This window comes from Pogona vitticeps, chromosome 2 (genome assembly GCF_051106095.1).
Source record: "Pogona vitticeps strain Pit_001003342236 chromosome 2, PviZW2.1, whole genome shotgun sequence".
NCBI classification, from domain to species: Eukaryota; Metazoa; Chordata; class Lepidosauria; order Squamata; family Agamidae; genus Pogona; species Pogona vitticeps.
In genome coordinates, this window is record NC_135784.1 from 107707068 (window position 1) to 107734799 (window position 27732).

Sequence of the window (27732 nt, forward strand, 5' to 3'; positions counted from 1 at the left end):
TGCTTATGCTCACTGAAGGACGAAGCAATCATGGAGTCTGCAGTTGCAGGCAATTGATTCGGACCAATAAATGAAAGGCGCTCGCAGTCATATGGATCCTGGAACTTAATTTAGCCCAATTTTTTGCTTGTTAAAAGTTCACCCATGCAAACTTTGTAAGACAGACTACAATGAATCACAGACATTACCTGAATATAGATTTCTCCCTCCCTCCCTCTCTCCCTCCCTTGTATCCTTTTGTAACATGCCTTATATTGTCCCAGGTTTATTTTTTGTATGCTTCTTGGCATTGGCCAATTCCATTCACAAACAACAACCCTCAAATCCTTCTTCAAGCAATGAATTTCGTTGTCCCTCCCAGTGAGCCCTTCAATCCAATCAAGGTATCAAAGCTGGGGTGAAATTCAGCATTACACCATTGCACTTCCAGTCAGTCAGGCAAGTCAAAGATTCAAACATGGGGCAAATTCCAACATTACGCAATCAGACATCAGAGGACTTTTCTCTCCTCTCTCCCTTTTGCCCCCCAAATCCACTCCAGGTGATCCTCCAACACTCTAAAGCAGATGTGGTAGAATATACCAGATGGGTGGGATATAAATCGAACAAATTAAATAAAATAAATAATAAAATAAATAATATGGAGGCTGTACAGGCTGACAGAAGCTAGAGACAGAAAGAGAAATAAAATCTGAAGGAATTTATGGGATCCCCACTTGGAGAGAATATAGATTGTTGCAACCACTGTGACCTCAGGTTTAGCACCTACATGTAAAATATGATACGTCAATTGACCAGGTGTTTCCTGCATTAACTGGGGATTCTTCCATTGGCAGGGGGTGGATTAGATAATTCTTGACAATCTCCTCTACAGGTCATGACAAATCCTAATGTTCTTTTGTGGTCATTCTTTAAAATTTAATCAGCCCCAAGAATAGTTGCTATGGTTGCTATCAGATGGGTCAAAATTTATATTTTGAGAATACTAACTCAGCTGCTCTTTTTGTGCTTACTGTATGCGGTCACTTCCCACTTATTATGCGCCCCTTAGTTAATGACTTCAAGGAAGTTCTGTGTTAACAGCTCTGCTTAGATTTTGTGGATTACGAGCTCTGGCTTCCTTTGTTGAGTCATGAATAGACGTGGACACTACATAATCATATCCTGGGGATATAAATATGAACTGTGGCACTGTGGTACTGTGGCAGCCCAATTCCCTCCACCAGAACCAGCCAGGTCTACTCACTGGGCTCCACACGGTGTGATGCTCCTCTGTCGCTGTTGTCACACCAATCCTGGTAAGAGCCTGGCCAGTGTTTCCCCACCTCCGCACACAGCTGACCACTGATCAGCTGAGTGGGGAGACTCCCCACCCTTCCTCCGCACTGCAGCAGTTAGTTGTGCAGTTAGTTGTGCAGGGAGGAGGCAAAGTGCCAGCTGGGCTCCTACTGGAATTGGTGCAACAATGACGACAGAGGAGTGCCGCATGGAAATCAAGGAATAGCGATTTAGCCTGTGCTGGATGAGGTAACCCTCCCTCTGAAGACACAAGCACACAACTTGGGGATGTTCCTGGATTCATCTCTGAGCCTGGATGCCTAAGTTTCAGCAGTAGCCAGAACTGCCTTTCCACATTTACAACTAGTGCACCAGCTGCTCCCAGTTCTTCAGAGTTCTGATCTGGTCATGGTGACACATGCCCTAGATACAACTCACTTGAATTACTGTAACACAATCTACGTGGGGCTGCCTTTGGAAAGTGTTCAGAAACTCCAGAGGGTCCCAAATACTGCAGCCTGATTGTTAACTGGGGCTGGTTACAGGAACAAGGCAAAACTGTAGGACAGATCAGTCAGCCTGACTGGAAAATTCTGGAGCTGATTATCAAGCAGTCACTCTGCAAGCACCTTGAAAATAACACAGCAATAACTAGAAGACAACATGGATTTGTAGAGAAAAAAATCCTGCCGGACTAACCTTACCTCATTTTTTATCAGATCACCTCTCTGGTGAATGGTGGGAATGCTGAAAATGTAATATATCTTGACTTCAGCAAAGCCTTTGACAAAGTACCCCATGATATTCTGATTAGCAAGCTAACTAGGTAGGGGCTGGATAAAACAACAGACAGGTGGATACACGGTTGGTTACAGAATCGTACTCAGAGAGTGCTTATCTATGGATCCTTCTACAAACTAAGAAGTGAGATACCACAGAGCTCAGTTCTGGGTCTGGTGCTGTTCAATATTTTTGTCAATGACTTGGATGTGGGAGTGGAGGGAATGCTTACCAAATCTGCAGATGTCACAAAATTGGGTGGAATAGCTAATAGCTTGGAAGATGGGGGGGGGGGGAATAAAAAAGGTCTTGATAGGCTTGAGTACTAGGCTGAAAACAACAAGAATAAAATTTAACAGGGATAAGTACAATGTCCTGCACCTGGGGGTGGGGGGGTGGGGAAGCAAACATGCATTTACAAGATGGGAGATACTTGGCTCAGTAATACTAAATGCAAGAAGGATCTTGAAATTGTTTTAGATCAAAAGCTGAATTTTATCCAACAGTGCAATGTGGCTGCGAAAAAGGCAAACACTATTTTAAGTTTCATTAACAGAAATATAGGCTCCAAATCCCATGAGGTATTGCTAGTACACCTCCTTCAGTCTTGAGAGACTATGGTAATGTGCTTTGAATAGAGGTCTTGGAACAGCATCTAGTGTGGCTGAGAAGGCCATTTTGAGAGTGACAATCCCTTCCACACTGAAGACAAATACAATCTGTCCCCTGTCCAGCTCCCTGATTTTGCTGGTTTCAGGACTGCCTCTTTGCCTCAGCCTGCTGAACAAGTGTCTCTTCACTTGGCCTTTAGATCCCACTTGCAGATATCCTTATATTGCAGCTGTGGTCTCCCTCTGGGGCGATTTCCCTGCACTAATTCTCCATACATGAGATCTTTTGGAATCCAACCGTCAGCCATTCTCATGACATGCCCAAGACAATGTAGACATTGCTGTTTCAGTAATGTATACATGCCAAAAATTCCAGCTCGTTCTGTTGTCATTTAGTCGTTAAGTCGTGTCTGACTCTTTGTGATCCCATGGACCAGAGAACACCAGGCCCTCCTGTCTTCCACTGCCTTCCGGAGTATATCCAATGTGTTTATCCAACTCAACATCTAGAGAGAGACTGTGTCAGAGATTGTTGAGCCAAGGTGCACGAAATCATGAACAACTATACAAATCTACACTATGGTTCTGGATAGACTCTGTCTGCAAGCACCTGGAGTCTCTTCAGTACAACACGGGCAAGCAGCTTCCCTACAATGCTGAGAAGAGAGAAGCAACTGTAGTTATTGCAGTCACCCCTGTCTCCTTTGTTCTTATACAATGTGACGATGTTTGCATCCTTCATGTCCTGTGGTACATGAAGACTACAGGATGCAGATTTCATACAGCTCGGTGGTGATGATCTCTTTACAGCACTTCAACAGAGATGTTATCCTTCCCAAGTGCCTTGCTGGAGGCAAGGGAATCCAAGGCTGTTTCTATTTCTGCTAAAGTTGGTTCGCTGTCCAACTCTTCCAAGACAGGCAGGCAATCGATGTTATTTAATGCCTCTTTGGTTACTACATTCTCTCTAGAATATAGCTCAGAGTAGTGTTCCACCCAGCGTTCTATCTGCTGTATTTGGTCCTGGATGATCACGTCTGTAGCAGTCTTCAAAGGAGCAGATTTCTTCTGTATTGGACCTAAAGCCTGCTTGATAACGTCATACATTCCCTTGATGTTAGCTGTGTCCACTGCTATTTGTATCTGAGAGCAGAGCTGGAGCTGATAATCGTTAGAACATCTCCTGGCAGTCTGTTGGACTTTGCTACAAGCAACTCTAAGAAGCTGCAAGTTGTACTCACTAGGACAGGCTTTGTATGTTGCTAGAGCTCTCTTCTTTTCCTCAATGGCTGGCATCAACTCCTCTGAATAGGCTTCAAACCAGTCTGCCATCTTTTAGTCTTGTCAGATGTGGACAAGGCAGTGTTATAAACAGCGTTCTTGAAATGTTCCCATCGTTCAGGCTGATTTGCATCAGCCAGGCCTGGAAGGGTTTCCTCAAGTGCTTGGGCAAATTCCTCCACTTTGATGGCGAGTCTTGCTGATGTCAATACGTGGTCTTCCTTCCTTTTTTGTGTGATACAATCTCTTTGTTCGCAGTTTTACTCTACTACACACCAGGGAGTGATCAGTATCGCAATCAGCACCCTGATAACTTCGTCTGATCGTAATACTTAGGAAGGCTAGAGCATCTAGTGAGGATCAAATCGAGCTGATTCCAATGCTTTGATCTTGGATGTCTCCAGGAAACTCTGTGTTGAAGCTTTGTATTAAAGAATGTCTTGCTGACACAAAAAACATAATAACAGCAAAACTCCAGCAACCGTTGGCCATTTTCGTTCATCTTCCCAATGCCAAAACAGTCTAGACACGTGAGCCAAGAATCAATACCAACTCTAGCATTAAAGTCTCCAGGAATGAACAGCGGCTCTCTTTTGGGGATTTTTTTAATAGTGGCTGCCAGATGGTCATAGAATTTGTCTTTGACTTCTGTTGCAGACAACAGTGTTGGTGCATATGCACTAATGAGGGTGACTGGTCCTGCTGATGAATGGAGTTACAGAGACAGGATTCTTTCACTCCCGGCAGTAGGTGGAACAATGGATCTCAGCAGAGTATTTCTAACTGCAAAGCGAACACCATATTCCCTGGTCTCATTCAATGGTTTTCCCTGCCAGAAGAATGAGAATCTTTTTTTCTTTGACAGATCCCATGTCTGGCAATCTCGTCTTTTGCAGGGCAACAATGTCCATCTTCAGCCTACTCAGTTCCATGTCAATGACAGCTGTCTTACACGAGTCATCTATTTCCTGCCGGTCGTCAGAAAAGCCAGGGATAATTGTCAGAACATTCCAGGTGCCCAACTTTAGGGCAGAAGTTTTCTTATGATTACTGCATGGTGCAGGGTTATCGATCTGCTTATTGGCTTTCACCCTAAGCCCCAAGCACCCCACGAGGTTAACAGACCATGGTGAGGCAGCACTTTACTGACTGGGGGCTGCCTAGCTTAAGACAGGTGGTAGCTACCTAGTGAGGTGCAATGATGTCTCCCACTGTCAGAAGTAGCCCCTGCCATCACGCTGTATGCCAATCGAGCAAAGACTTATAACTGGTAACTGCTACTTTCCATGTTATTTCGACAGTGTATGCAAAGCTGGAGTGTCTTCTCCGGAGCACAAAGCCTGGGTAATATAATATGGAGGATATACTGTTACCCAAACAGTAAATCCCCCCCTCTCCCCATCACTGAAATAGTCCAATGGAAAGGCAAGAGCCAATACAACTGGTTCCAGTGATGTCGCTGGAGTTGCCAGAACATCACAAACTGCCTCCGGGACTCCAGTGCTGCATTTTGCCTCGAGGTTAACTCCTGAAGCCTTTTCCATCAGTGGATATAGCCACAAGGCATTGGAGGTTTGAAACTGGAGTTTTCCTTCTCTGAAATGAGCTGCCTTCCAAGGCTAATGAGCCCCACCTACCCCAATCGAGCAGGTATGAGGTATTAGTCCCCTCTCTATTTAGTATGAGGTACTAGTCCCCCCTCTCTTTTCCACTGGCTGGGCCTCATCTTGAGTAACATGTCCAGTTCTGGATATGACACTTCAAGATAGATGCTAACAAATTGGAAAAAGTTCAGCAGAGGGCAACAAGGATGATCAGGGGACTGTCAACCAAGCTGTATGAGGAAAGACTGAAAGAACTGGGCATGTTTAGCTTTGAGAAAAGAAGAGTGAGGGGAGATATGATAGCACTTTTCAACTACTTGAAAGGTAGTTGAACAGGGAAGGGGCAGGATCTGTTCTCAATCTTCCAAGAGTGCAGAATAAGTAATAATGAGCTCAAGCTGCAGAAAGGCAAATTTAGGCTAAATATAAGGAAAAACATATTAGATCTGCTTTGATTGCATTGAGCAGGGGGTTGGACTTGATGGCTTTATACATCCTTTCCAACTGCATGATTATATGATTTTACGATTGCACGATTCTACCTGAAAGTCAGACAACCTGGTGCCATCCAGACAGGTAGGGCAACAATTTCTATAATCCTTGATCCCTGGCCATGCTGGCTGGGCTTAAAGGAACAGCATCCCCAAACATCTGGAGGCAAGAGGTTGCCCACCCAATTGCATCCATTACATCTTGGACTGTCATACATCATCTGAAGCCTCACCAACACAAACAACTCATGAACACTAACTCATAACTCCTTAAAAAGTGTGTTTTAATTAGCCATGGTTGCATCTTCATAAATATGGAATGCTTCTCTGATCTGAGGGCTCTGAACTGTACACACAGACCATAATGTGATGAAACCGAGTCAACAAAGCCTCTTGTTGTGTGCCATCAAGTACCTTTCAGCTTATGGCAATCCTAACAGGGTTTTCAAGGTATGTGAGAGGTTCAAGGAGAGTCCTAGTCTGATGCTCTGTCCCTGACAGCACCCTGGCTCCCCATTACCCCATCTTTCTATCTATTTCCTGAGATCAAATACCTTGCTTTTATTTGTCAAAAAAGCTCCAATCTCCTCTTGTCCTCCAGATGTCCAACCCCATTCCCAATTAATGTATTTCCCATTCTCCATGAGGCAGACATTTGCAAAAACACAAGGTGTCTTTCTTTCTTCAAGAAATCCTAAAACTGTTGGCTCAGAGCTATTTTAGTTCCTCTCTTCCTGTCATTTCTCTACAAAGGCACTTCGGTTTTTCCAGGATGGGCAGGATGTCTTCATTCTACCATTTGACTCTTGTTACCTGACAGGCTGTCACTCTGTGCAATAATGTTACATCCGAGTATAATTGCATGCTACAGCCAAACCTCTCCAGTTAAAACTGATAGCATATCAAACTCACTGTCAAAAAGATCAGTTAGGGCCTCTGCTTCCTCTTTACAAGAGAAAGCTGTTGTTTTCCGAAAAAGTTGCTGGGCGGGGGGAAGAGACTGCACTCCTAGGCATAGAGAATGCTTACATACATTTCCCTAGACTTATTTCACTGGTAAGATTGTGTTGAAAGGTTTTTAAGCAATCTAACCTGTGAATTTTCAAACTCTCAAGCACCTCATCAGTCACAACATATTGGAAGGGGTTTTCTTTCCAATTAGTGAACAGTGAGATGTATGGTAAACAATAATCATGTGCCATCAAGTCAATTCTAACTTACAGTGACCCTGTCCAGAGTTTTCTAAGTAGAGAATGTGGCATCCGCCCAGGTCATGAATATTCATATGCTATTTGCATAGACCAATGGGAGTGGTGGAGGGTGGAGTCACGAGATATAAGAGACTCAGTAGGAGGAGGGGGAGTTAGATACGGAGTTAGATAGAGAGTTGAGAGAGTTTTTGGAATTTGGGCCGGAGAGTGGTGTTTGAGAGTGGATAAAGGAGGGTGTTTGTTTAAGAGTTAACAACATTGCTTTAAATATCTACATCTGTAACAATAAACAATTTCTATTTGATTCTTTTAAAATGACATATGGCCTGGACTGCAATAATTAATAATAGATAATGTTGATATAATCAACTGGTGGCAGCTAAAAGACACAGTGTGAGCTCTTAGTTTGGTTAATCAAGCAGGGGCCACATGGGGAACATGACAAAGGGTATTAGGAAGTGATTTATCATTCCTTTCTTCTGGGAGCACCCTGGGACTGTGCAGCTTACCCAAGGCCACACAGGCTAGTTGTTCTGGAATGCACGGTGTGGAATTGAACTCCCCTCTGGCTCTGCAGCCAGATATCTAAGCCCCTGAGCTAAACGTATGGTACAAGTATGGTGAGGTGCAGGAGAAATGCAAATTCAGACCTTTACGTCTCACTTTCCCTCCAAATTGCTAAAGGAAGCATATATGGCTCTTCTCCTCCTCAGTTTATCCTCCCAGAGCTCCTGGACAATGCAAGTGTAGCTGGTCCAGGTTGATCCGGTGGGCTTCATGTGGCTACTTGAGCCAGGATCTCTTAAATCTCAGTGCAAGAGTTTCACAAACACAGAAACATTGTTCTTTCTCTTACTAAAAGTACACTCGGATGGTGAGTGGTGACAGAAGTGGAGAGAAACTGGGCCATTGAGAAACAAGGCAGATTCATCAGGATGTTGACAGATGTACAAAGAAGGGCAGAAATCTCTCCCCACCCCCAGCTGGCTAAGTATGTCTGGTAGCATGGAACATGGATTATGTATGGAGGAGCAGAAACATTAGGATGGGAAGCTGAATACTCTGCTTGGAGAGAACTACTGGCTGGACGCTCTGAATCAGAGATGACCTGTAAGATGCAAGTATACAATGAAAACATTTTGTTGCCAGCCCAACATCCACTTTACTAATGAGTAGTACCCACAGGATTGAAGCCAGAACAGTGCCAATGAGAGGCAGGAGAAAGATGGCAGCATGAATACTAAGGTATTTAAATTACATTTTTTTAAAAAAAGGCAGGTGAACTGAGCACACTCAGTGGCCTGCACAAGCTATGCAATACCAGAAAAGAAAAAAACACAAAGGAAGCCTGAGAATGAGAGAGGATTAGCCTATTGTAGCTTGCAATATTCTACAGCAGGACAGAGATGCAAGTCTGAGTGGAATATTCCTGTTAGGTTTTCCTGTGTTTTTCAACATTGTGTTGACATTTTCACTCACCTCTTATATATAAAATATTCATTCATTCATTCATTCATTCATTCATTCATTTCGCTACTATACTGCTCCATCTGTGCAAACATTCTCCGGGTGGTTCACAATGCATGGAAATAAAATTATAATAAAACAAAACACACACACACAAATGCAATAAATACAATAAAACCCTATCTTCAGCTGAATTGGGTTTAAATGAATTAAACACACTTAAAACAAATTTCAACATCTCAGGTCAATTAATTAAAATACTGTACTAGTAAAAGGCAGCTTTGTACAGTTTGGATTGAATCAGCTTCCTGAAAACTGAGAGGAGTGGTGCCTGATGCACCTCTGTAGGAAGCTCATGCCAGAGGGATGGGGGCCACAACAGAGAAATTATTACTTCTTTAATATTTTCTATTGCAGCATGTCAGAATCAGTCATGATTACACTCAATCATTCAAAGTATCATTCACCACGATACATCTCACAAGAACTGGTGTAAACAAACGTCCTTGTTGTACTGCCCTCAAACCATGAGTTGCCACGTGTGAATAGTTTTCCAGGTGAATTGACAAATCCAGTCTCTGATGATTCTCACACATTTAGGCAATAATGTACTCCAGGCCATTTTGCTGATCCACATAAGTATTTACACTAACACTTTCCTCCACCTCCATTGGTCTGCCTGAGAATGAGAAAAGGCAGGATTGGCTTGTTTTGAGTCCCCTGTAGCTTGCAGTATACTACAGAAGGATAGGGCTGGTTAACTGGGAGTATAAATGGGATGTTACTGTTAGATTTTTTTCATGGTTGCCATTTTTTGTTGCTTCTTACAACTGCCTAAAATATTAACATTTCCTATGACAGCAGGTCAGAAGTAGCCATGAGTACAAACACTTAATCATTCACATCCTTAAATCTCCTAATACTGGTGGGAATCCAACCTTATTTGTATGTCCAATTATCCTTTTTCTCAGTTCTTTTTCAAATTTTGTGATACATTTTAATAATAGTATGTACGGTCAGGTTAATTCTGGCTTATGGCAAACCTATTCAGGGTCTTCTGGATACAAAGTACTTAGAAGTGGTTTGTCATTCCCTTCCTCTAGGGCTAGGGTCCCTAACCTTGGGCCTCCAGATATTCTTGGACTTCAACTCCCAGAAATCCTGGCCAGCAGGAGTGGTGGTGAAGGCTTCTGGGAGTTTTAGTCCAAGAACATATGGAGGCCCAAGGTTGGGGACCACTGCTCTAGGGGCACTCTGAGACTATGCCGCATACCCGGCATCACACCATTTGTGACAGAGGTGCTGCGTTACCAGACTACGCCAGGGGGCGTAATGGTGAAGTGAACTGCCCAGAGATGAAACCAAACAGACACTGTTGTAGTGTTGAAAATATTATTTACAATAAAGTCCATATATACAGGGGTAAATACAGCTTCTCTTGGTTCTTTATACAGTCCTGGTCATACACAGTAGTTCTTCAGTTAGCAATGGTAAATTACAGTTTTCAGTAACCAAATATTGTTACCAATATAAAGAGTCCAGCATCCACGAAGTCTTCTCCTCTCACCACAGAGATAGTCTTCTTCCAGGATCTTCTCCTTGCAATATGGCAAGTCTTCATCCAGTGATGCAGAATATACAGCTCTCAGCAACAAGATCACCAGCAACACAACAATACAACCACTACCCAACAACCCAAACTACCCAACAGTTTGTCTCTGTAAGCTTGGCTAGTTTTATTCTTGGTTCCTCCAATCAAATTTGTTGTCACACAGCTGCCTCAATTAACTCAGCTGTGCTCCTTTGTTACATGTTGCTTTACTAAATCTGATCCTGTAACAACTTATACACTGAATTGCGATGAACAATTCCTCAGGTTGACTTTGAGACCTGTCAATCTCCTCCAATTGTTTATAGCAATTCTGTTACATATGTATCTTACATAGTACATTGCCTTGAACATATACAGAGTTCTTTTTCACATTCACATGTATTATATTATTCCCAACATTTCACATGCTTTGTTATGTTTAGTTGGCTCCAGTACTTTAGTCAAACAATCAGCTTTATTATTTTCTGTTCCACAGTATACCAGTTCAATTAAACCATTCTCTATGCTTTGCTTAACATTTTGGTACCTGATATCTGTGTGTTTAGATCTGCCTCTTACATTTGGTGAGTTTGCCATTTGTATGACAGTTTGATTATCTTCAAAAACCTTTATTTGTGATTTTATATTCACTCCCAGATCTTGTGCCAATTGTTTATAGAATACTAGATCTGTACACAATTCAGATAATGCTGCATACTCAGATTCGGCAGAAGACAACGATATAAATTTCTGTCTAGCTGTCTTCCAGCTTATCAGACTTTCTCCCAAATGTACAGTCATGCCTGATGTTGATCGTCTGGTTATTAAATCACTACCATAATTTGCATCGGCATAAGCAGTGATAGCCAGTTCTCCCACTGGTTCTAAATTTAGCTTTTTATTTTGTGCCTCCTTTAAATACCTAAGTACTCTTTTTGCTGATTGCCAGTGCCTTTCATTCGGCTTGCTCACATTCCTTGATAGCAGGTTTACAGCTATAGAGATGTCTGGCCTTGACCATCTGCTTAAATATAGTAAGCTGCCTACCAGTGATCTATATACGTCAATATCACATTCCGGGCCATTCATATCTTCTTTCTCAAACTCTATATTCATTGGAGTTGCTGCACCTTTACAATCCTCCATCTTATATTGTTTTAGGAGTTTTAATATTTTACTCTTTTGGGCTATTTTAAATCCTTTCTTACTTCTCTCTATTTCTACTCCCAAGTAGTTACTTATTTCTCCCAAATCTCTCAATTTGTAGTGTCTCTTTAACATTTGGATTGTTTTTCCAGCCTCTTTCTTATCTTTTGTAAATATGGCTAAATCATCCACAAATACTAACATTATAGCTTGTGTCTTCTCATTTATAAATAAACAAGGGTCAGCCTTTCCTTGCACAAAACCATTGTCTTTTAAAGTTTTAGTTAAATGTTGGTTCCATTCATGGCCACTTTGTCTGAGACCATATAGACTTTTTTTCAATATCCAGCATTTACCTTTACTTTCAATACCTGGTGGTATTTCCATATAAATTGTGTGCTTTAGGTCAGCATATAAATAGGCTGTTTCTATATCAACATGCCTGGTCATGAGATTATGCTTGGCTGCATAGGTTAAAGCAAATCTCAATGTCTCTGGTCTTAGAGCCGGTGCAAAAACTTGATCATAGTCGTTTGAAGTTTGTGCATACCCTTTTGCCACTAACCTTGCTCTATACCTCACATTACCATCGGCATCCACCTTCCTTTTAAATACACATCTGGAACCAATTACTTTTGATTTTTCAGGCAGTTTCACCTCCTCATAAACTTTCAGTTGTTTTAATGAATTTAACTCCTTCTCCATTGCCTCTTTCCATTTTATTTGTTCTTTCTCAGGCATACTACATATGTCATCATATGTCTCTGGTTCAGCCACATTGAGACAATAATAGGTCTCAGGCTTGTACCTGTCAGGAGTTTTTCTCTCTCTGCTAGACCTCCTAGGTAATTCGCTGTCCTCCTCGAGAGTTTCCTTTCTTTCTGAGTTGGATGGAATTTCTTTGTCAGTTTGCATTTCCTCAGGTTCTACCTCTCTTTTAATTTCTTGCTCTGGTTGAGAGTCACTATCATCCCCACTATCCTCACTACTCTCATTCCTTTCATGCAATTTAATTATTGTTTCTGGGGGTTTGCATATTTTGTCCCAGTTACTGTGCTCATTAAATGAAGCACTGCTACTTATTACAAGTTTGTTGGTATTTGGCAACCCAAACCTAAATGCTCTCCTATTTTGTTGGTATCCAAGGAAATACATCAACCTGGCTTTCTTCTCTCCTTTTCTCCTTATTTCTTTTGGGATGTGAACCCATGCAGGAGATCCAAATACATGTAAAAATTTTAAATTTGGTTTTCTCCCAGTCCAAACTGTGTAGGGTATATTGTTTATTCCACTGTGCCAAAGGATATTAATATAAAAATTCGCACAAAGTGTAGCTTCCCCCCAATATTTCTCTGATAGATTACTCCCCCTAATCATTGCCTCAGCCATATTCTGCAGAGTTTGGCCCCTTCTTTCAATAAAGGCATTCTGAGTAGGTGTATAGGGAGCGGCTCTCCTGTGAGTAATACCATTTTTCTTTAATATTGCTTGAAATTTGGCATTTGTAAACTCTGTTCCATTGTCAGTTTGCACCACCTTAACCTTTTTCCCTGTTTTGCGCTCTACAAATTTGAGCCATTTTTCAAACTCTACATGTACTGCACTTTTATCTTTCATGAGATAGCAGTATCCAAACCTGGACTTTTGGTCTTGGATAGAGAGAATGTATCTGGCTCCTCCTAATGATGCACTTTTGGGTCCAATTACATCAACTGACACCAAATCTAATATATTTTTCACTTGTACATCACTATGTTTCATTATAGGAGCTTTCTTACTCTTGGCTAATTGGCATGCTTGACAATTCACATATTCATTGCATTGCTTTAAATTAACTCCTACTGAGTTTTCAATTGTTTTTCTCAATGTTTTGTAGTTTGCATGTCCTAGTCTTTGATGCCATAAATGAATACAATCTTTGTGTATACATTTGTTCTCATAGACATTGTTAGCCTTAGTACAGTTTAGTCTATATAAATTATTTCTAGCATAGCAATTCAATTTTTCATTGTTCTTGCTAGTTATTATACATTTCTCCTCATAGAAAGTGCTAACAAACCCATTCTTTGCTAATGAACTCACAGAAAGTAAATTATGTTTCAAATTTGGAACATGTAAAACATCTATTGGTCTAGCAATATAAGGCAATTTCACTTTACCTTTTCCTAGTACCTTAGCACTAACACCATTTGCTAAGCATACTTGTTGGTTGGATACAGGTTGGTAGTTAAATATTAGCTGTTTGCTCTTACACATGCTGGCAGTTGCTCCAGAGTCGACAATCCACTCTTCTCCCTGTTCAGAGTTATAAATCTCCTCAGTCAGGCTTAGTGTTTCTCTCTTGCGTCTGGTTTGTTTTTCTTTTCCTTTCTTAAATTTACAGTCTTTTATCAGATGTTTTCTTGAGCCACAGGAAAAACAGCGTTTTCTAGAATGAATGCTTGCAGCTGTGTCCCCCTCCTCCTCACTTTCTTTCAGCTTATCACGGTGATTAGTGAGTTTGGAGTCTCGGAGCTGTTTGTTATCTTTTCTCTTTTGTTCTTCTTCCAACAGTTTGCTAGTTATATTAATCACTGTTAGCTCTGCTTGAGGAAGAATTTCTAAATTGGTCACCAGCTGATCATATGACTCATCTAATGAAGACAGGATAATAAATGCTTCTTGTATTTCTGTAAATGTGATGTTCTTTTCTCGTAAGTCCATCAACATTGACTTCATTGCCTCTAAATGTTGAAGCATACACCCTCCAGCTTTCAGTCTTGTTCGGAAAAGTTTTCTGGCAATTTGAATCTGGCTTCCAATGTTATCTCTTACGAAGAGTCTCCTTAAATCCTCCCATGCCTGCTTTGCTGAGTTTTGGCCTCTCAGGTGGATAAGAAGACGGTCTTCTAGAGTTAACCCAATAATAGCCAGAGCTTTTGCATTTAGTTTCTTTTTCCTCTCATTTAGGACTGCTGGGGGATTTTCTACAATGTCCCACAATGCTTCCTTTTGTAGTAGCAACTGTACCTTCTGCTGCCAAGTTGCATAATTCTCCCCATTCAACTTTTTTATGCACAGTCCAGCCATAGACATTTCGTTGGCCATCTTTAACACAGACTGTAGACCACACTACTTTGGCTCTCTCTGTTCAGCAGTTTCTTCAATAACTTCTTAAATTTATACCTGGATGCAGTCTGGTGCGCTGTCTGGGCCCATAACCAATTGACAGAGGTGCTGCGTTACCAGACTACGCCAGGGGGCGTAATGGTGAAGTGAACTGCCCAGAGATGAAACCAAACAGACACTGTTGTAGTGTTGAAAATATTATTTACAATAAAGTCCATATATACAGGGGTAAATACAGCTTCTCTTGGTTCTTTATACAGTCCTGGTCATACACAGTAGTTCTTCAGTTAGCAATGGTAAATTACAGTTTTCAGTAACCAAATATTGTTACCAATATAAAGAGTCCAGCATCCACGAAGTCTTCTCCTCTCACCACAGAGATAGTCTTCTTCCAGGATCTTCTCCTTGCAATATGGCAAGTCTTCATCCAGTGATGCAGAATATACAGCTCTCAGCAACAAGATCACCAGCAACACAACAATACAACCACTACCCAACAACCCAAACTACCCAACAGTTTGTCTCTGTAAGCTTGGCTAGTTTTATTCTTGGTTCCTCCAATCAAATTTGTTGTCACACAGCTGCCTCAATTAACTCAGCTGTGCTCCTTTGTTACATGTTGCTTTACTAAATCTGATCCTGTAACAACTTATACACTGAATTGCGATGAACAATTCCTCAGGTTGACTTTGAGACCTGTCAATTTGTTTGTTTGTTTTTTCCTCAGGAGACACATTGGGAAATCAGACTTCTGACATCTGGCTCTGCCGCCAATTACCAAGCTCACTGACCTATCTAGCCAGTTGGAACACATTTCACTAGGAAACAAATAAAGAAGGGCAATGTCTGTTGTCGCTTAACACACAAGCATTCAGAAATATAAAAAGTCTAACAAGCCCATGTATGTCTTTGCGACTCCTACATTTTAACACAACAATTTCATGCACATATTATTAATTAAATAAAAAATATGGCCAAAGTTTTGAAAAAGGTAGAAATCTTCCCTCATTAACATATTCAATCCAGAATCTTCACAAGTTAGAATAACCTTGTGGCTAGTTTATTATTCCTCACCCTTTCTGCTTTTCACTCAGGAGTCATCCTTTATGCTGTTTCCTATAATTTCTAAGTAATTCATTCTGAAACCTGATTTAGTGTGTGTGTTTTTGTTACACATTTTAGCAAAGAATCAGAGTGTGCAGAATACCAATAGACTTTCTGAAGGGCAAACATGAAGGGGCAGAACCCATTTTTAATCAAATTGCACATTTATTACAGATATTGAAATGAAAAGCATCATTTATTATTTCATTGGCCATTCCTTAATTATTGATTTTCAGCACATACATACTGTCAAGCATGTTCTAGGATAACGAATGATAACTATTATACTTAACGGTTAAAGATTCAGCATGTAAAAATGATTTGTGGGTTAAGAATCAGATTCTCAAAATATTATTTATGTTTAATTTCTACGCAAAAAAAGAGGAGTCTACAATTCTTTCTGAATCACATTTTCGAGGAACACATGCCATAACCACTTGAGCATGACTAAATTCATGAGCATAGTTGCATTTTTACACATCCTAAGTGCTTCAAAGCATCCAGACATTTGTGTTCTACAAAGCTGAGATCTATCCAAGTGCAGAGCAGCCAACCTCATAATCCACAAACAAAACATGAAGCTGACAAGCTTCCCAAGCAACTTTGCCAGTGGTTAATTGGAACAATTTGTGGAATTGTGTTCCATTGCTATTGGTGCATGCAGCATGTTCTAGAGGTCAACACATGCAGGCTCATACACTGGCTTGCTATGATGATCAACTCCACTGTGATAAGACTCTCCAGAGCTTCCCCCTACCAGTCTCCCGCACCAACATCCTGGAGCTGTCAAAAGGAGGGGGGAGGGGGGTTTACATGGCAGAAACATCATGTGTTTGTATGTTTTTTATTATTCTGTCAGTTGTAAGAATGTTCATAATTGTTGGCTCTGATGAACCTTTCTTCATATTCTTACTTGTAAGATTTGTCTTAAACAATTTAATATTTAATAGTCATGTTTCCTTAAATTTGTTCCATTTCGAAGCAAAGGATACTTACTGTTTATATACTGCCCCATAGTTCTTAAAGCTCTCTAAGGGCAGTTTACAACATAATTATGCAGGATACACATTGCCCCTCCACAATTAGCTCAATTTATTGTCTTCAGAAGGAAGGAAGGCTGAACCAGAAGACTGAATACAGAGCGTGAGTGGAGTCTTCACTGCAGTGCTGTAGTGCACCATGAGGTACATCTTTCCTTTTTGTTTGTTTGTTTTAGTGCCATATAGCTGACCTTAATATATATATGCGAAGACTGTACTGTTCTAAAAATAGATTGTACAAAAAGGTTATTTTGATCTACACCTCTTGGGCTTAAAGGCTTGGAAATTTAAGGTGGGAAAACATGTGGCCCTCAAAATGTAGCTGAACTGCAACATCAATCAGCTTTTACCAGCATGGCCATTTGTCATGAAATTTTGTTCATGAGAATCATTCAATTAACTAGTGAAAGTACAAACACAAGGGAGCTGCTCTTCTGTCCTTGAATCTTTCAGTAGAGTTGTTTACAGTGAGATAAAGCAGCACTAGAAGCTCTTGTGGAAGATGTACAAAGTTTAGTGAAGGACTTATTGGCAACTTTGCAAAATGTACACTATTATTTGTACAGCAAGTCTTTTGGATTGTAAACGTGTTAATTTATACTGCACACAGACAAATTAGGTTACAAGCAATAATATGAATATGTAGTTAATTATTATTATCTGGTACTAAATTGAGCTTACTGGGTAAAATAATGTACTTGTTGCATTTAATGCCTGCAAGCAATTCATGTATACTGAGAATACTAAATTCCAAGTCAGTAATGGATAGAAGCAAAGGTAACAAGAAATGTATCTGTGTCTGTCTGCTCTGAAAATGTCAAGTGTAAGTATGTGTATCTTTAGTACCAACGTTACTTGAAGAGAAGTCAGGAATGACTTTGGGGGAGGCACCAAAGACGCAAATTGTTCTCAATACAAATAAAATAAGTATGTTTCTTTATTATATCAAACTTAAGCATTCATGATTATATTACCAAAAACAACTGGAGACAAGTACAGTAAGTATTCCATTGCTGTCACCTGGTGGGAATAAAAGTTAATGTAATCTTCCATGTGAATTAAGCAATGTTTATAAATTCAACATTTTGGCAAGGTGTGAGCTGCTCATCTGGATTGGATTACAAACTATGTTTCAGTTCTTATAATCATAATCCTCTTACTCAGCAAGTTATAGTTTTGTATGGCAAACACATTCCCTAGGTAGGATGATAAGGATGTTGCCATTCACTCTATGAGCAAAATTAGACCAGATGTTATTAACTGTACACTCTGCAAGCAAACTGATACATAGAAAGATGTTGAATGTTAGTGCCAGGTAATGTGGTTGTTTAATGGGAATGAAATTGTAAAATAAACAAGCCACAGGTAATGTCACTGAAGAAAACATATAAAAATGGTTGTTACTCAGAATTGAGGGGAGAAATTAGCACCATGCCTACAACTCATGATTTTTATGCAAGCATAATAGGTAAGAGACTTTCTTCTTGTTCTTCTTGGGGGTGGGGGGGCAAGGCTATGAATTATATTCAATGGATTTCAGAATATGGCTGAAATATCTTTTCCTAACTGTACTTTTTATGGCTACAAGTTCCAACCTTTTTGGAGTGATAGTTTTCTTGTGTATGAAATATAGATTAAATAAAAGAGTACAAAATACCATCAGCTTTGTTGATTCACTCTTCTACTCAGAAATAGGAGAATAAAAGGACAAAAATGTCTGAAGATACAACTACTTCACCCTGAGTGATATATAACCTATTCTTCTACCCAGAACAAGGATAAAGCATTTGTGCTAAGATTCCCAGTTGACGTCTTATATTCTGAAGTGCTAAGGTCTATCTACATTCCACACAAACAATAAAGCTCTTCCCTGTAGAGAGGAATGTCTTCTGATCCCCCAGAGTTCACCTGTCACCAGGCTACGTGGGGGAACTGAGGGTCAGGTAAAGTACTAGGACTCTATAACCTGATGTTGGCAATTGCAGTCCGACATCAGGGGGGAGGGCACACATTTTCAAGTGCCATATTTACCAATGGAAGACTTTCACATTAACAACAACAAAAAGGATTTATCCTTTCCTAGATATCCTCAGAGACTATGGTACACTGAGCAAGACTTAAATAGGGTTCAACTAGTTTGGGAAGTGTAACCAGGTTCTGATCAACAGGTGTCAATTAACAGAGAGCAGATTCGTACGAGTACTGAGACTGAAGGGTCTCAAAGAGTTTCTTGGTAAAACAAATATTGTGATCTGTGATCTTCTCTGAGTATTTAAATAGCAAAAACCACCTGCTTGGTGCCAGGTGCCATCACTTATCCATGAACTATCACAGAATCATAGATTAATTGAGTTGGAGGGGGCTTATAAAGTCATTGAGTCCAACTCCCTGCTCAATGCAGGAATCCTAATCAAAGAAGATCTTACAGGTGGTTGTCCCATTCTCCTTTGAATGTCTCTAGCACTGGAGTGCTCACGATGCTCCAGGTAACTGCTTCCATTGTTGTACTGCTCTAACAGTTAAGACTTTTTCCTGACAGTCAGTCTAAATCTGGCTTCCTGTAGCTTGAACCCATTCTTACATGCTCTGCACTCTGGTATGATCAGCCTCCTTATATGGCTACCTTTCAAGAAAAAAGTGAAGAAATTCAGAGTGACACAAGTCTTGAGAATTCTCACATATTAGTGCCTTCACGTCACTTCTGCACATGCCATTTCAAGAGCTCACAAGGGAATAAAGGACCTTGAGGAGGGTGGAGAAGTGGTAAATTTTCAAAGCATGGCTTCTTGCTTGAATTGTGTGGCCCAGCAGACTCAGTCAGTTAGCAAGTTCAGTTGTTCTGGATGTCTTACTGAGTTTCCTTCTTCAGAGTAAACTTTTCATATGTTTGGGCCATGTCAACCCTGAAATAGATCCCTACTATAACTGCAAATATCACTTTGCCTTGGGTTTGAGACTAGAAGTGCCACTCATCAATGCCTCCCCTCTTCCAAAAGAAGTCATAAAAATATTTCCATTGATAGAATTTGGTTAAAAAAAGATTAAATCATACAGCCCACAGAAACATACCAAAAGAATGGTTCTCTATGAATTGTGAAGTGACAGGTGCATACGCATATGCACACGCACACACACACACAGAAATATGTTCTGTTTAAGGCACTAATGCACTCCTTAGCAACTTCCTATCAATGATGCAAATGACATTACTTTCACATTCATTGATAGTACCGGATGAGAATAAAGTGATGATGAAACATCCAGTGGAGTTGTCATTTGCCTTCTGGCATAATGTTGTTGACAACATCCACATATCTTATCTCCTATTTCCAGTTTTCTCAAATAAGTATCACCCTTTCTCTCTGTCTCTGGTTTCCCGGTTTTAGCACCTTGCATGTAGAAAAATTGGGGAGAAAACCCCACACATAAAGGAAGGCAGATATCAATTGTTTCCCAGGATCAAAGCAACTTGGAAACACGTGTCTCTTCTTCTCACTTCATGCCCTCAAGATGGTTAGCAAGAGGAAGCGGGAACCAAAACCAGCCAGCAGGGCAGTTGGCATGCTCTTGAGCCCTATTAGCTGGCTGTCAAACAGCTCTTCAAGTGACTGGTTAGGCTGGCTTATTGCTGAAGGAGATGAATTAAAAATGACCTGACATAACTGCTGTGCTTGGTAAATCTAAATTTAATCCCAGCTGCTCCAACAATCTCAGTCATAAAACCACAGGTGACAAGGTTGAAAGGGACACGATTTTTTTTGTCTAAACAGAATCCTCCTTACTTTAGGACACAATTTTATTTATCCTAGATGTAAATATTCCTAACACTGAGTGTTTACATAAGTATCACACAGCAGACAATATCATATTTACAGTGTGCATACAATGTAGAAGAATTATTGATGGTGGGGAGACATTAACTGTTCTCCGAGGCTAGTATTTCAGGTAATGGTATAATGTTGAGAAAATATCCCAAAAAGGAAGAACATTACATGCACAGATGCAAACAGTTGGCAGCACAGAACCTCCTCGCCCCTTCAGCTGGGCTGATAAGAATATTCAAATAAAATTTCTCACTTTAAATATATTGAAGAGTTTACAAACACCATGTATAAAAAACCTAGGAGATTCAAATCAGAAACAAGATCCTGAGGCCTGAAGCCAATTTACCATTTAATTAGATGGTAATTTAAACAAAGTGTATATCAAACTTACCATCTTTTAAAAAAAGTTTTGTGAGAATATTAAGGCAACATTTAAAGACTTTTAGCTTTTGTAGGCTCAGAAAAACTACCAGGGTTTTGTAATGTTTCACATTTTACAGGGATATAGCTCAGTGGTTTAGGTCTCTGTCTGGGGAGCCAGACTGGGAGTTGAACTCCCCACTGTGCCTCCTTGACAGGGGCTGGATTCAATGGCCCACGGGTCCCCTTCCAGCTCTAAGTCAGTTGCAGGTCAGACAATATCTCCAAATGTGAAGGAAACTAGATCTCTTCCTCATCAGATTGAAATGGAAATGACAGCAGATTTCTGGATCGCGAAATAATATTATTTCATTCTTTCACAGAAAACTGTATTTCTCAAAATAATCACCAACTGAAGTTTTGAGGAGTCCCCATGTTACCACCTGATACCATTTCACAGTATCTAGTAATCATTTATCTCAGTTTCAGTTGTGAATCCATGGAATACATTTTGTGGAACAGAAAATGGATTAAAAGTCTGCTCCTCCTGGCTGACAAACAGTCCCTTCACAGAAACAAATACTTTTGTTGGTTATTTTTCCGATTGATCACTGAATTCTTTGGAGGTTAAAACATAATGTACACTGACACTTTTTTTCCAGAGTACAACTTTTGTTGTCCATGATCACACTGAGAACATAATGATGCTGTTCTATTTATGTTACTTGAGGTAGTTTGCATTCCACTGTCTTCTTTCACTCAGACTTTCCTTCTTAAAATAAGGAAAGTTAACTTCACCAAGAAGCAGGATTTGGTAATGAGGACATATTGATGTGGTTCAGTCTTCAACACATGGTGGTTTCTCCTGTTGAAAGGTACAAAGAAAGCATTTCATAGAAAAACATTTATTACAACACCAATCAATAACCATTTGCTCTTTTCCACAACTATGAAGGATCCTTTGGGAGCCTAAGTGGGCAGAAAGACGATAAACAAGAGCTTTTAAACAAGAACTCAAACAGAATCTACCATAAACAATACTAGGGGCAAAGTACATTTTTAAAGCCGATTGGTTGTATCTAGTGAAATGCTAGTGGAAAAACTACCTTTTTTTCGGCTCATGGTTGAATGTTCTGCTACAGGATGTGAAAACACCTATGCAACAATCAACACAGGCAGCAGTTAGCACAATGCAATTGAAATGAATTGTGAAAATGCTTGCACAAGGATTTGGATTTGATTCTTGTGCAAGAAGCGGTAAAAGTTTGGCACTAGAAAAATGAACATTACTTACAAGCTATGATTATTATTATTGCTATACAAGAGTGCAACAATGGTCTTGTGCTGGCAGAGGAAGGTACATCCTATAAAGCAATTTCAAAATTGCAGGAGCAAAATTAATATATGTAACTTTTAAACTGGGCTTTGAATCAGCACTAAATTTGGCACAGTTGTAGCAAAAGGTCTGGGTTTTTTTCTGTGCCAAATTTGGAGAGGTCTGGGCAAAGCGGTTTTGAATTATGATTTTTAAAAAGTAAAACTGTTTAATCCTCCATTCAGAAATAGGTGAGCCCAAATGTCCCCAGATTTAAACTAGTTCATACGACCTGAAAAGACCAATTTTGCTTCGCTTGAATGAGAATGGTTTGCCCCATCCCCCCTTTTTTTTAATTATTTGGCAAGAACCCAGGCTAGAGAACTTTGGATGAGAAGTGGTTAATTAATGAAGAGCAAATGTCAGCTTCTGGGATGTTTCTCTGCTTAAGTGTCTCTTTGTGAAGGGTAGTGAGCACAAGAGGATGTCCTCTAAACCATCTTGGCTGCTGCCATTTGTGCAGCAGTCAGCATTATGGCATCCATGGCATCCTTTTTCCTGCTGGCATGTGGGCACAATATTGTGCAACAATATTGGACCTTTTCCTGGCATTCTGAATTGTGGATACAGACGCACAGTATTCCACATTCATAAACTGAAGAGTTTCTGAAGAACTGAATCTTCAGTGGTCACATTCTTATGACACTGGAAACAGTATCTGCATACTTACTTTTCCTTGTTATACAAATGGACTCCCAAACTGCTCTTGCAGAAGTTTCTCCATGATCAAAGCACTCTGCATACAAAGAACAAAGACATGTAATTTTACTATTTAAATACATTACCACTATGATTATGAATAGTCCATTCTTCAAAAATGAAATATCTCTTTTTAAAGGTCATCCAGGCACTTTCACACTGGTTAGACTATTAGGAAGAACAGATTGCCAACATTAAAAAACAGAGGCTTCCTGACAAAATGCTTATCTTCTCATTGAGGGAGGGCCGCAGCTCACAGCACATGCTCTGTATGCAGGAAGCCCCAACTTCAGTTCCCAATATTATTGCTTAAAAGGTTCAGGTAGCAGGGGATGCAAACAACCTTGAACTATGATCCTGAAAAGCTGCTCCCAGTTGGAACAGGTAAGACTGGAGTAGACAAATGGTCTGATCTGGCATAAAGCAGTTCAATGGGTTGTGCTGACAGCATGGTTTTTAATGTTAGCATTCATAATGGAACACCGCCCAACGACATAAGGTAACTAGGAAATCATATTTTCCTCACAATGTCTTTCCAACTGCCATTTTACTCCCCTCAGCAGCTGCTTTTTTAGTCACACGGACCTCTGGGATGTCAGAAGGTGCCATTAAACTGATTAGCAGATGGGCACTTTGGAAAGCTAAACAAGAGAGGGAAAACATATAGGAAAAGTGAAGGAAATAACAAGGAAATTTCACTAAGTGTCATCAAACTCAAGAAGAAAACAATCTTGGAATCATGCTCTTAGACCCACCTGTGTTACTTGTTTCAAGATACTGGAGACAAATAGTGTATGGCAGACATTTTGGACAAATGACAAATCTAGTCGTTAGGAACAGATAGGTAAGACACAGTAATAAGCTTCCGTAGCAACTCATGTCCATATGAAAGTGATGGGAGGAAAAAAAACAACTTCAACACATTTGCTAACACACACACACACACACACACACACACACACACACACACACACACAGAGAGAGAGAGAGAGAGAGTAAATTGGTTGCAATGGCAACCAATTGTAATTTAAAGCACTGTTTTAATATGTTTTCAATTTGTATTTTAATTACAAACATAAAAAAGAACTTTTCATAAAAATAATTTTTAAAAAGAAGAGAAGGCTGCATGTCAGAGATTGTCAGAGAACATTTGGCTCTCCTAATGTTTTAAACAGCAGCTTCCCTTCCCTCTACTATGCTTGAAGGGAAGGACAAGGATGTCCCACTTGCTGAGAGGCTGTGTTCCTGCTCTCTTGGCGAGGTCAAGTCCATGGAGCACATGTTTTTCTGCTGCTCACATTATGCAGTAGTATGAAATCGGACTATGACCCCATTGATTGAAAACATCCCTGGCCAATCAGAGAAAACTAGACTAGAGTATCACCTCTCGGACAGGGATAGTAAGATATCATACAAAGTAGCTGGGTTCTGTTTGGCGATTCTCAAGTTTTAGAAATTTCCTCATTCTTGACTCTGGTATTGGTATGGAGGGTTTTGAATTGCTTGTATATTTGTTTGCTTTATGTCTATGTTTGATGTTTTTACATATTGCAGAGACTGTGTAGATCTGGGTTGTCTGCTTCTATGTATGATAGGTCTAAGGACTGTAAATAAAGAAGACTCATTCTCTCTCTCTCTCTCTCTCTCTCTCATACACACACACACACACAGAGAGAGAGAGAGAGAGAGAGAGAGAGAAGAGGGGCAATGACATCATCATAATAAGAGCAGCTTTCATCATCCCTTACAAGTAGCTCTGTTGGCTGGGAGCTGAAGTTCAAACCATTTGGAGGAGTGAATATTTTCCCCAACCCTAGCCCAACCTCTGCTATAATGTAAAAATATAAGGATCTTAATGGTTATGGAAAATTTGTTCTGCATTTTAAGAGCATCACTGCATTGTAAATCATCTGAATTTAGCACAGGTTTGACCTTTTAGGAAAGGCAATAACTTTCATGGAGCACAAAATTCAGTAACTAGGCTGTTGGCTGGTCTGAACGATAGAGCCATGTTAACATATATCTGAAGGAAATATATCACCATGTCACATTATCCTCAGCCTAGATTAAGATGCAGGTCCTTATTGTTCAAAGGCCTAAACTGCCTGAGAACCAAACTTCAGAAGCAGTGCTTCCTCCACACAAATGCTGAGCTCAGCTCCCTCCCTTTTACCCTTCAACAAAAAGTTGAAGACCCACCTGTTCAGGCAGGTTTTAATAACCACCGTTGAATCCTGGATGCTGGCTTTTTAGCTAAGTAAGTTTTTTAGATAAAGTTTTTGATGTTTTCCATTGCTTAATGTATTTTTTATTATTGCTATAGTTTAAATGTTTTTAGTGTGTAGTGATTATGTTATTAATTTTACTTGTTTTTAATGCCATGAGCTGCCTTGAGTCCCCTCACGGAAGAATGGCAGCCAACAAATGGTAAAAAATGAAATAAAATAAATCCTCTCATGCTGAAAAAAGGTTTTCTTGTATGTTCTGTCTTAAAAAGTGCATTGGGCATGGAACAAGAAAAGGGTCATATTGTGGCTGCATTCCAATGCCGGAATGCTCTACTGAGAGTATTAAACTTGGCTTTGTATTCTTTTCAGTTACAGGTTAAGGATTTGCCATTTGCCACAACTTTTAAAATATTTATGTTTTCAGATGGCTGAATAAAGCGTGCTTCTTTATCATTCTTCCCAGTGGTATGTATTACTTAATATTATGTTATGTTTAATTCTGCTGCAGATGAGTGCACATACACAAGTTTTGAATGTTTATGTGCACTCATCTGAGATCCTAACTGCAAGATGAACATGTAGCTTTTATCTCATTTAAATATATAAATAAGCATAAGAACTTTAATTGAAATGTATCTATTGATCATACTTTGATTTAACAATGTCTAGGTGAACAAAAATGTGATGCTTACAGCTGCCCTTCATTCCTTATTCATTTTTAGAAAATTTTCCCTTTTTTTCTTGATCAGCTCTTTATCAAATGATTCCCCTTAAGACTGAAAAAGGAAGGAGAAAGAGAAAAAATATGTTGTGAACATAACTGAGTCAATAAATATCTCATAATGCCCAAGGAAAATCTCAGAGTGTTCACATGTCAATTAGTACTCTCGTTAGTAACTGCTGGCAAACTTAATTTAGACTGATGGGATGCGTTAACCAGTTTTCTGTTCTTGTGGTAATAAAAGAAGGAGAGAGAAAAGAAAGTGCTTGCTTAAATTATTATGTATTGAGCCAATTTTCTACACAAGTTGGAAGGAGACATTTTTAAATTTTATTTTAAAATTTGGGCTGTCACTGGATTACTCAGTGACAGCCCAGTTAACTGGTCTGCATTATTGAAACTGGCAGTGATCCAACATTTTCCTAGCACCTGGTACATATGTGGCATTCCACACCTCTTCCCAAGACATCTGAGTTTTAGGAAGTGACATGCTCTATTAAACACGCAGAGGTTTCCTTTTCACTAGAAGGGAAGAGTGAAGTTCTATGAGTGTAGACCCTTAGTTCTTTAACCACCATCCCACAGCACTCATCCAGATTTATATAGTACTAGTCACCCAAACACCCAGGCTCTGATCAGCATAGGAGATGTGGTATCAGCACACTCATGAAAACTGGAACAAACTTAATCAAGGGCTAAGATAATATTCCATGCTGTAAAGATAAGCGTCTATTACACTGTCTGTCCATACAGTCTCTAAATGGCTACACAGCAACTAAATGGTCTAGATCTTATTTTCACTGAAAATGAGTGAAAAAGAATGTATGAGTTGTGAGCATATGCTTTGGAATGCCAAAGTGTAACAACCTTGTTCAGCTACGTAGAAACCTTCCCAGGTTTTTAAAGAAAGAACACTAAAGGAGTACTGTATCTATTAGGATATTTTTGTGGGGGTGGGGAGGGGTGTTCATCATCTTGTTTGCTAGTTGGTTCAGTGGCTCAGTCTAGTTCTCTGCTGAACTACCGGACAAGGTTAGGCACAAACTGCATGAGATTTCTCCTGGTTTCCTGTTTGTTTGTTTGTTTGTTTGTTTGTTTGTTTGTTTGTTTGTTTGTTTGTTTCCTATGTGAGCCAACCAATTAACTGCTTTGATACACAGGCCTCCAATGTGGTATTTTGAGTTTTGGATGCTGGTTGTAAATCTAAAACATAAAAATGTTTCTTTTTACCTATCCCCCCCCCATTAAATATAGCAAAATCTCTATACAGGATTGCCCTGCACACTTCTCCAGATAGCACAAACACGTGCACACAGATATATGTTAAAAGAGAAACTCATATGAGTTAAAAGAGAAACTAAACTAAATTTAAACTAAACTAAATTAAATCAATCAAATTGTAAACAGATCAACAGGTTGTATTTGTAACTATGATTCCTTGAGTTCCTAAAATTTTTATCCTCCTCCTGGCACTTCTAAAGTTGGCAATCATATTCCTCTCAAATTAAAAAAAGCACCTTTTTTCCACCTGGACTTTCCAATAACTTGACCTTTAACTTCATTTTTTACATGTGACTGGGAGTTGTAGAATAATTCCACGTTCTTGTCTGACTATGATTAACTGTGGTAAGTGGGGACAGAACTACATACATAAGATTGCAGCTACAATGTACCACTTAGATAACATCTTACAACTATTGGGCTTAATATCATTGTTACTCCCCAGTAGAACAGACCTACTGAATCAATGAAATGTTGGCTTCCGAAAGCTTTGTTGATTCTGTGGATCTACTTTAGATGGGACTGTGTTTTA

The 27732-nt window shown here is 39.8% G+C and overlaps 1 protein-coding gene across 3 annotated transcripts in view; it reads right to left on the bottom strand.

Annotated features, from left to right (window-relative positions):
- Nucleotides 1–20383: 20383 nt before the first annotated feature.
- The window catches only part of PRELID2 (PRELI domain containing 2), a 55597-nt gene continuing 48248 nt past the window's right edge, over nucleotides 20384–27732 (bottom strand). For all 3 annotated transcript variants that reach the window (XR_013541900.1, XM_072990211.2, XM_020806425.3), the window contains 2 exons: nucleotides 22942–23007; nucleotides 20384–21761 (listed from right to left, as the gene is read on the bottom strand). Coding sequence is in view for 2 of the 3 variants with exons in the window: in XM_072990211.2 (XP_072846312.1) it covers nucleotides 22951–23007 (57 nt within the window). In the remaining variant the exon portion in view is untranslated. The remainder of the gene's footprint in view (nucleotides 21762–22941; nucleotides 23008–27732) is intronic.